At 36.7% G+C, this 11085-nt stretch overlaps 1 protein-coding gene across 1 annotated transcript in view; it reads right to left on the bottom strand.

Moving 5' to 3' along the window:
- Positions 1-511: 511 nt before the first annotated feature.
- LOC112927583 (sperm-associated acrosin inhibitor-like) overlaps positions 512-11085 on the bottom strand; it is a 124481-nt gene continuing 113907 nt past the window's right edge. The window contains exon 5 of the mRNA XM_026009019.2: positions 512-709. Within this exon, the coding sequence (XP_025864804.1) occupies positions 655-709 (55 nt within the window). The 3' untranslated portion in view covers positions 512-654. The remainder of the gene's footprint in view (positions 710-11085) is intronic.

Below are 11085 nucleotides of genomic sequence, written 5' to 3'. Positions count from 1 at the left end.
TCAATGATAAAAACATAGTATTTTCTCAACAATAAAAAGTTACATTTAGAAATGGATAAAGTATGACATCAATAACATAAAGTGTGGGAAAAGTAAAAGTGTAGAGTTTTTGTGTGTGATTGGAGTTAAATTATTATCAGGGTAAAATAGATTGCTATAACCATAAGATGTTTTATGTAAGCCCCACAGTAATCAAAAAGATGATACTTCTTGAAGATACACAAAAGAAAAAGAGAATGAAATCAGAGCATATCACAGCAACAAATAATAGCAGGGGATTTTAATATCCCATTTTCAATAACAGAACATCCAGACGTATCAATAACAAAACAACAGATTTGAACAACACTGCAGACTGAAGGAACCTAACAGATACATCACAACATTCCACTCAACAGAATCAGAATACACATTCTATTCAAGCACACATGGAACATTCTCTAAGGTAGGTCACACAAAACACATTATAACTTAAGGTATTGAGATCATACCAAGTATGCAACCATCCGTATTCAACAAGCTGAATCTTTTATTGATACATGAGTGACGAGTTTTATGGGGTAAGATAGATGGCCTAGGGCAGATGAAACACAGGTATTCCGTGTCTTCCCTTGAGGTTGTAAAGCAGGTCATGAGAGATGCCTCACAAATATTTCACACTGCATCTTTTCTCAGCAGGAGCCTTGGAGATAATTTCGTCTGATGAACCCTGAAATATGAGAACGAAGAAGTAGTTAGTGTGGTTACATATTGTAAGATAGATCAGCTATGTGAAAACTCCAGGCAGGTGAACAAGGAAAGGAACAAGGGCATCACACTAGACAAAAGGAGTTTGCAAGTGTTAATTTAACAAGTGTTTTAAGTCCAAAGTGGTTTTCAAAACTTGAAGAATATTAGAATCACCTGGAAACATTTTGCAGGCCAACGATGCACCAATTCACCATCAAGACCATGAGTCAATGATTAGTACATGAACCCTTGTCATTGCTGTGTTTTAAAAGCCCCTAGGTGAGATTCAAGTGTAGTCAGGTGTGAGAACCTCTGGACTACAATGCAGAATCTGAATTCTGGGATAGAAGAAAAGAAAGCTGGGGATGGAAGTTGAGATTAGGTGGACACTGGCCTATATTATATATTAAGTACATTTATCTTTACTTCAGAGGTACATGGGAACTACTGAAAACTTTTAAAGTAAAGGAGAGATTTTTCAGTTATTTTCTTCCTAACTAATCAATCAGCTATATAGACTGACTCAATGGAAAGCGCTTTGGGAGTTCACTTCAAATCCCATCTACATATAAATACTGTGAACTCCATGTCTAAACTTTCTAATGCACATTTATGTATTTTAGTGTTTTTAAAAAAATTTATTTATTTGAGAGAGAGAAAGTGTGTGAGTGCAAGAGGGAGGGGCAGAAGGAGAGAGTCCTCAAACAGACTGCCTGCTGAGTACAGAGCCCCACATGTAGCTTGATCCCAGGACCCTGAGATCACAACCTGAGCCGAAACCAGGTTGTACCCTTAACTGACCGAGTCAGTTAAAATAATGTATTTTAAATTTGAGAGCAATAATTTCTGTCCCATAGATTTGTCACAAATACTAGAGATAAAATATTAAAACTATCCACACTTCAGTTGTATATGTGGACCCTATTTGTCACCTGAAACCTTCCAGTGATTTTTTAACACTGAAGAAATCTAGGATTTAGAAAGCTTCATTACTTTGAAGCTGATAATATTCAAAGCCAATTCAATGCAAGAACCTAAATTCTTTCAAGTCTAGAAAGTGTTCCTTTAATATTCTAAAGTGAAAGTATGCATATTAATTTTTTTATGTAGAACGCCACCAGAGAAATGTGCAGCAGACCAATTGTTCTGACATAAGATGTTTGTGGGAGAAGTAAATGCAAGTCTAGAATTGAAAATGGTGGGCACCGGACTTTTCTATGGATTTATCAGCCAAGAGCAAGCAAGAAAAGCTGCTTATTAGCACAGAAGGCTAAAAGATTTTGAAATTAACCAGTGAAGTTAATGTTTGACCCATGGATTATATAATATAGTTTCATGAAGAACATAATGCATTGACCACCAAAGTTGTGGAAAAGGTAGAGAATACTATGACTTTGAGACTGAGATAATAAAAATAGGGCAAATGGGAATCAAGAGCAGGCTCCAGTCTTCCCAATGGCACTGCTCCCGTTAAGTGGAAAGTTTCATAGATTGAGGCACCAAGAGGAAAAGCAGAAGTAGAATTCATTTTAAAAATGGTGAACTCTTTGCATAGTCTTTAGTTTGGTCAATACTAGCATACCGGTCAGTTTGCTGGTTTTGTCACCGTGATGTGGTTATGTAAAGGGTCAGCACTGCATGACGCTAGTTAAAGACTATGCAGGAATTCACTCTTATTTATGCAATCTTGTGACTAAATGGAATTCAACCTAAGTATAGTTAACAAATACAGAGATTAGGTAAGTAGTTTTCAGAGGTTGGGGTTGGTAGAAGGAATTGACAAGATGGTGCAAGGTAGTTTTTTAGCTGATGAAAAAATTCTGTAACATAATTGTGTAGTGGCTTACATAATTGTGTTTGTCTACTTTATAGCTATAGATGTTTCTTTTTACTGTGTGTGAATTTAATTCAATAAACCTAAAACCATGAAAATCAGTCAAACCTTGTACTAGGCATATCTCCTATATCTACTGGCAGGGTTAACCTACATTTACTACTATAAGAAGAGCAAATTTTTTTTAGCTTAGAACATTAAAATTGGTAAACACTAGGCCTTGCTGGGTTTTATTGAATAGTGTTATATGAATGTATTAATCCAGACTTATGGTCCTTCACAATATTAAGTATCCCAAGCATTTCTGAAACCGCAGATGGAAAGTATGTCACATTTTTATTTTTTTAATTTTTTAATTTTTTAAAGATCTTTATTCATGAGAGAGAGAGAGAGACAGAGGCATAGGCAGAGGGAGAAGCAGGATCCATGCATGGAATCCAATGCCAGACTCCATCCCAGGACTCTGGGATCACACCATGAGCCAAAGGCAGATGCTCAACCACTGAGCCACCCAGGCATCCCTATGTCACATTTTTAAAAGTGAATTTGAAAAAAAAAAGTGAATTTGTTCTTTATTATTTTGGTCCTTTGATATTAATTAATCTACCCTTGGTGAATTGAATGATTTCCTATTGTGTGCAAATTATTTATCAAACAAATACCACAAGTACCTGTATTTGCAAGTTTTGCCATGGCTCCTGATATTAGAGTCATTTCAAATAATTCAGCTGTTATAATCTGTAACATAGAACAATGGTATTCAACATATAGTGTTTTATTAGATGTTACTTTATGAATCTTTTATTAAATGTTATTTCCTCAAAGAATGTATGAATTTTAAGTGCCATGTCATGGTATAAAAAAAATGAAACTCTGGTTAACATACTTTGGATTTTTCATACTGGACAGTTTGTTAAAGTTTACTCTCTACCTGCATTTGGACTGATGGTTGTCTGAAGCATTTATTCAGTTCAGGATATCTAGACTTTGTATATATATCTGGAGAGTCACTAGAGGCTAGAGGACTCTTTGTGGTGACTCTGAGGAAAAAGCAGGACAGATGCATTTGAGTTGGGTGCCAGGTTAAGGGAAACCCAGGGATCTTTCCTTGGTCATGGCTACAATACATTTTCTTAAGCCATTCTGTTCCTCCTGGACCTTTGGGTTCTATATCCATCCCTTACTGTATAAATTCAGGTTGCACAATTAATATTTGTTGTATGAATTGAAAATATTATTTTGGACAAGCTTCCCACTTTAGGTAGTAATTGCCATTTACAATTATGTTTAGTGAAGTGGCTTTTGCAATCATCAGTAAAACACAACACTACTTGCAACCATGTGCCTTATACAGTGTAATAGCCCTACCATAGAGGAATTGGAGGACCACAACACCAAAAGGACTCTTGTAAAAGAACATGATGGTTCAGAAAAGCTAATTTCTGAGTGCCCACTTACTGGTTTAAAAGCACTATGAATGGATGGGGTTTTAGCTGCTATAACAAAAATACCATAAACAAGGTACTTCATAAACACCAAACATTTATTTCTCACAGTTCCAGAGACTGGGAAGTTCAAGATCATGGTCTCAGCAGATTTAATGCCTGGTGAGATCCAGCTTCCTAGATGGCCACATTTCCCTGTAACTTCACATGGCAGAAGGGCAAGCTAGTTAGTACTCTGCGGTCTCTTTTATTTTTTTTTTTAAGATTTTATTTATTTATTCATGAGCTACACACAGAGAGAGAGAGGCAAAGACACAGGCAGAGGGAGAAGCAAGCTCCATGCAGGGACCCTGACGACTGGGACTCAATCCCGGGTCTCCAGGATCACACCCTGGGCCGAAGGCAGCGCTAAGCCGCTGAGCCACCCGGGCTGCCTTCTGCGGTCTCTTTTAAAGAGCACAAATCCTAATCATGAGGATCTGCCCTCATGCTCTATTTCCCCAAAGGCCTATCTCTCTCCATCACCACCTTGGGGATTAAGATTTCAATATATGAATTTTGCAGGACATGAACATTCAGTCCATAGCAGATGGCAATAATGACTATATCCTGACATCCTGCTGGTTTGAGAGAGTGCCCAGAATTTTTTTCATTTCTTGCCTGGAGCTTAATAAAAGCAATGGTTACTCCGCCTGTCGATCTGGGGACAGTAGGAGAAACTTTGGTACCTAGTATCACTACTGAGGAATGTAAAATTGGGTAAAATTAGGTCAAATTATCAATAAAATACATTGACACCTTTTTATTTATTGAAATTAATTTTTCCATTATGATAGTAAATATATCTTCATTACAAAGAGAAACAAAAGAGATGTAAAAATGCAAAAAAATAAAAAATAAAACCTTAACTCTATTATGCAGATGCAACCAATTTTAATATTTTGATATATTTTATTATGATTTGACATTTAAAAAATTATGACCATAAGGTATATACACAGAATTAATTTAAATATTTAAATGGTATTATGAAAATAATAAATGCCACAATGGCTACAATCAAAAAAGGGAATTAAAAAGTGTGTTCATGAGGATGTAGACAAAGTTTAACCTCATGTATTGCTAGTGAGAACATAAGAAGCCACTTTGGATAACAGGTTCTTAAGAAGTTCAACAAACATCCACCATATGAACCATCTATTCCATTCCTGCTATTCACCCAAGAGAAAAAGAAACAAAAACCATATGTTCATACAAATACTTATATACCTATTTTTTTTTTTTTTTAGATTTTATTTATATACTTGAGAGAGAGAGAGAGAGAGAGAGAGAGAGAGCGCAGGCAGGGGAGAGGGAGAGGGAGACAAGCAAACTCCCCACTGACCAGGGAGGCCCACTTGGTGCTAGATCCCAGGACTCTGAGGTCATGACCTGAGCCAAAGGCAGACACTCAGTGAGCCACCCAGCTGCACCATAATATTCTTAATATCATTATTCATAATAACCAAAAAGTAGAAACAATCCAAGTGCCCATCAACTGGTAAATAAATAAACACAATATGGTTCATCAATGCAAAATGGAATACCCCATTCATCATGTAAAAATAATGAACTCCCGATAGATAATTTGAAGTATATGAACTGCTAAATCACTATGCCTAGTGAAAGAAGCAACTATGAACAACTATGTATTGCTTCACACTATCTATGTGAAACGTCTGGAAAAGACAAAGCAATAGGGAAAGAATGCAGATTAGAGGTTGTCTGGAGATGGAAGTGGGAAGATAGATTACCTGCAATCAGGTTAAAAGAAGCTTTTCTGGGATAATGTAAATAACCTAAAATTGGGTTGTGTTGATGGTTATGTATCTCTGTATATTTACAAAAATCTGGATACCTAAGAATGATTTTTTTTGCTAAGTAAATATTTCAATGAATCTATTTTAAAAGTAAAAGGATAGCAGATTCTCTATTAAAATTGCCTTTTCATTACCAAAATGGCAGCTTTAAAATATTGTGAAACTCCCCATCTCACTTTCATGTTGCTAAAGAATGGAGCCAAGGTCTAATGAGGTTTTTATAAGAACTAAGAGAACATGTGGGACACAACTCATGAGCATGCTATGAAGGCGCATACATGAGTTGTATCTTCCATGTCAGCTTTATTCAGTCATAAAGCAAAGTGAAATCACAATTACAAAGTAGGTTCAGAATTCCAAAGTCAATGACATTTCACCATGTGATGAAACTTGGCTTCTTACACAGCACACAGAGTAGGACAGAAGACAAACCACATAACAAACAAGATAACAGAAGGATGTAGGAAGTTAATGAACCAAATGCAAAGTAAGTTTGTGGGCATGCAATTGAGATAAGGCTTCGGTCTGATCTGGATCAGACGTCGGCACTTACGGCTTTTTACGTTCAAGCCTTGGAGCATTTCAGTTCTGCAGGGACATCAATAGGGTGGAGCCTCCAGAGGCAGCTTCCTTTTTCAATGGTCAGACATAAAGAGATCATGTCTGAAGAGTCTGACAGTTTGCTGTCAAAATCCTTCCCTTTTTAAAGAGATTTAATCAGTTTTAGGATCCTGCAGACCTCCTCTGGTTCTGCTGGTTATCTGTTCTGGAAGTGTCAGCAGATGCTGGTCCCGGCCAATGTCTTGATATCTCTGAGTTATATGACCTTTAACTACTTGTGTCATTGCTTGACACAGGTCTCTGCTTGACATGAGAGACTCCATTTTGCACTCTACAATATACGTGTACATACACGTCAGTGGAATAGAATATACACATGAAACATGTATACATATTGAATATATCAAAGATACATATCCACCACTACCACACTGTTTTGATTATTACGTCCATATAATAAATACATACTAAGACTCAAAATCAGGTATTTTGACTTTTCCAAATTGTTTCTTCAAATTATTTTAGCAATTCTATTTCTTCATAATTTCATATAAATTTTAAGGTAAACTTGGTTTTATCTACAGAAAATCTCGTTGGGATTTTGACAGATTTCTTTCTTGATTCTGAGTCACTTCAAGAAAAATTGGCATCTTTTATTAGTTTGAGCCTTCCAATCACAAGTGCCATGTTTCTCTACTTAAGTTTTCTTGTAGAGCTTATAAGTACAATGCCACGGTGTAGAACAAACAACATTTTTGTGACATCTAGATATTTCTGGACCTGAAAAGTGTCAAGTTGAATAATAGTGCCCTTGCCTGGAAACATTTATACTGGTGGTTGCCTGAGGCATCTTTCAAAACATGGTATATGGTTTTTTTATAGGAGTCCTGAAAGAACTAAAGATAAGAGGAAGTTGGGAAGTGAACAAAGAGCCAGATAGAAGCTAGGTTAGGAAAAGTGGAAAGGCTCTTTCCTTGATTTTTAGCACTAGATGCCTTAAGCACAGTTCTTAAGGCAGACTGTGCTTCCATTAACATGGGTATCATAATCAACTGATACCCTGTAGTCACTAATGGCCATCTCCATAAAACAGCTTTCATCACAGAGATGGAAAAAATATTCATTTCTAAACTTCTTCAGACCCTTCCATGAATGGCTCTATTAAGACACTTAGCTTCCTATTTTGGGGTTACATAGTTCATTTAAGAGTTTAGATTCTTTGATGGTACCCAGAATGGTGCCATATGCACAGTTAATTCATTAGTCCTTAGATAAATGGCAACTACTAATCTGGGTTGGAATTCCAGTTAGTTATGTGCTAACCCATTATGTGCATTTACAATTTTGAGTGATGGGGATACTTTGGTAATCATCACCAAATGTGCCCTGTGGAGTTTGTTTAATAGATCTACACTGGTGTCAGAAGAACTAAGCAGCATTAGGATGTTTGTAAAGATAAGCGGGTTCAGAACAGGCAAGATAGATATGCTCAGTTAGAAGCTCAGAAAGCATTGTGGGGTGGATAGGAATCACTTCTGTGCAAGCTGAAGATATTCAGCTTGAATGAGAGAGTACCCAGAAAGCTTTCCATTCTTCTCTGGATCTTTATAAAGCCCAGCCTGACTCAGAATGTCAGCCTGGGAAATGGAGGAAACATTTTGGTATCTATCATTGGGAATGTTAGGACAGGTAAAATTCAACTATTTAGCATTGAAAGTCTTTAGATATTTTGTTGCTTTATTGAAAATTATTTTTCCCTTATGATAGTATATATGTTTCTTTTTTTAAGATTTTATTTATTTATTCATGAGAGACACAGAGAGAGTGGGGAGGGGCAGAGACACGGGCAGAGGGAGAAGCAGGCTCCATGCAGAGAGTCCAATGTGGGACTTGATCTCAAGACTCCGGGATCACGCTCTGAGCCAAAGGCAAATGCTGAACCACTGAGTCCACTACATGTTTCTTATTAAGATGAAAGACTTAGAAAATTGGAAAAATGAACATATATAATTCCATTACCGAGAAGCAACAAATTTAATATTTAGTATGCTGTCTTCTATTAATCTTTGTTTATATTTTCTTATTTAAGGCCACAGTATACATACATATATGTATAAATTTAATATCTTGAGTAAAGTGTTTTTAACTATTACAAAAAGAATAAATGCACTCATTATAACGGCTATGATTGAAAATCTCAAGAGTTTTTGATTCTCGGAGAAGGACAAAAATTATATGGTCTCATTCATTTGGGGAATATAAAAAATAGTGAAAGGGAATAAAGGGGAAAGGAGGAAAAAATTAGTGGGAAATATCAGAAAGGGATACAGAAAATGAAAGACTCCTAACTCTGGGAAACAAACTAGGGGTGGTGGAAGGGGAGGTGGGCAGGGGGTGGGGGTGACTGGGTGGCGGGCACTGAGGTGGGCACTTGACGGGATGAGCACTGGGTGTTATTCTGTATGTTGATAAATTGAACACCAATTAAAAATAAATTTATTTTAAAAAAAGTTTTTGATTCTTTGAGAAAGAGAAGATCTCAGATATCTACTTTTTATAAACACTCAAGTAATATAATATTTGGAAATTAACTTTTTTAGTTCTAAAATTTTTTCCTTATAAATACCAAAAATATGCATTTGTGTTAACTTACTATTCAGCCAAAGATATAAAGGGCATTTTAATAAAAATAATACGACAGCATTTTATTAAGCAAAATATCTAGAATTTTTATTACATTAGGTTATATGTTATCAGGCATGCAATTAATATTTTACTTTTTTCAAGGTATCATTGAATAATTGAACATAGAGAATAAAAACCCTGACATCACAGGATCTTAGAATTAGAAAGAAGCTTGGATGTCCAGTTTTCCATTTTGTGTCCAATAGGAGGACTCACCTGGGGTTTTCTAGGAATTTAAGACCCTGATTGCAAAAACTCTAATTGGCTGTAGAATCCACTGCAAATATGATTACAGTAAAATCCCTACAGATATATAACTCCATCAAAAGTTAGCATTTTTCAAAATGAGACAATTTAAATTTGTTAGAACCTTCTCTGTAGAAAAAAAGAGAACTTTTTAAAAAAGAAGTTATTAAAAGAATACATTAAACTCCTGAGAAATGCACAAAGTGCTTCTTCATGAAGTCTAGAACGTGGACTCCAGGGAGACACTGCTCCACTCTAGAAACCTCTGGACCTTGCCTTCTCCCAAGCCTGCAGGTCTTTGCTGTGAGTTTTTTTTTTTTTTAAGAGAGAGAGCATGCACAGGTGCCTGGGGGGTGGGTGGGGTGGGTAGTGCAGAGGGAGACAAGAGAGAATCCCAAGCAGGCTCCATGCTGAGCCCAATGTCAGGATTGATCTCATGACCCTGGGATCATGATCTGAGCCAAAATCAAGAGTCAGAGGCTTCACTGACTGAGCCACCCAGGCACCCCTGCTCTGAGGATACTGACCCTTCCTACTTGCTCAGCCCTGCCCTCAGCCTTGGAGCCTGCTCTTGCCTGAGAATGGAAAGGATTAGTGATTGTGAGAGTGGTTCCTGAGAAACAGATGACCATTCGAATTGTAAAGCAAAGATTTTAGGAGAGGAAACATCTATGAGAAAAAGATGTGGACAAGGCAGGAAAGCCTGGCAGAGGCATTAGACCACAAATTCCTTCAGTTTAAAGGAGAAAGGGAAGGACGTTTGGGTGGAAGTGTACTAGAATGCCCTGCAGTCAGAAGAAGGTTTGAAAGGTTCTCATGAAGCTCAGGGGACAAACCTGACCATCAGAGGAGTTTCTTTTCAGCATGAGTGGGCCAATTTGATGGATTTTTTAAAAAAAGATTTTATTTATTTATTCATGAGAGATACAGAAAGAGAGGCAGACAGACAGGCAGCGAGAGAGGCAGGCTCCTCTCAGGGAGCCTGATGTGGGACTCCGGGATCACGCCCTGAGCCAAAGGCAGATGCTCAACTGCTGAGCCACCCAGGTGTCACACATTTAATGGATTTTAGAGTATAGCAGAGGTCTACCGATTAGCATCAGAGCTTTGGAATTATGTCATATTGGTTGACAATCTGTCATTAGTAATTCATAGTTAAATTAATTGATTTATACGTTTCCAGAACACCCAGCATGATTAGGGTTCAGAGAGCTCAAACAAAAATGACTTTTACAAACAAGAATTTCAAGGAAAGATACAAGTGTGTTTTTATTTTTACAGATATATTAGTTATTTTCTGTGTATTCTGTGTTCAGAGTACCAGCAACATGGGTGCTAAGATCTTGGGTACTAAGATTTTGTAATTGGTATTTCATTACTTAGAAGTACATATTTACTGCTGTGGTCTTATTTCATGGCAAGGCAGGAAACACATTTATTACAGTAAGTGCAGCCATTGGTTGCACAGACTGGATAATATCTTCTAATGCAACTTTGTGCAGGACTATCATACACTTCACATATTGACTGTAAAACAGAAAGACAACATAAGTTTATTGGATAATGAACATTTGAAAAAATTCACCTTTATATGAAATGTCTTACATACGGAAAGGTAAATATAATCAGTATATAGGTACAAAGACAAATATCTGTGTACCTGCAACTCAGTAGAAAGTTTTTAAAGTTATCAATTTTTTAACATATATAAGCCCTCTACTAAGAA

This window comes from Vulpes vulpes, chromosome 4 (assembly GCF_048418805.1).
Source record: "Vulpes vulpes isolate BD-2025 chromosome 4, VulVul3, whole genome shotgun sequence".
In the NCBI taxonomy this organism is placed as follows: domain Eukaryota; kingdom Metazoa; phylum Chordata; class Mammalia; order Carnivora; family Canidae; genus Vulpes; species Vulpes vulpes.
Note: the sequence above shows the minus strand (reverse complement) of the source record. Positions and strands in the feature narration are given on the sequence as shown.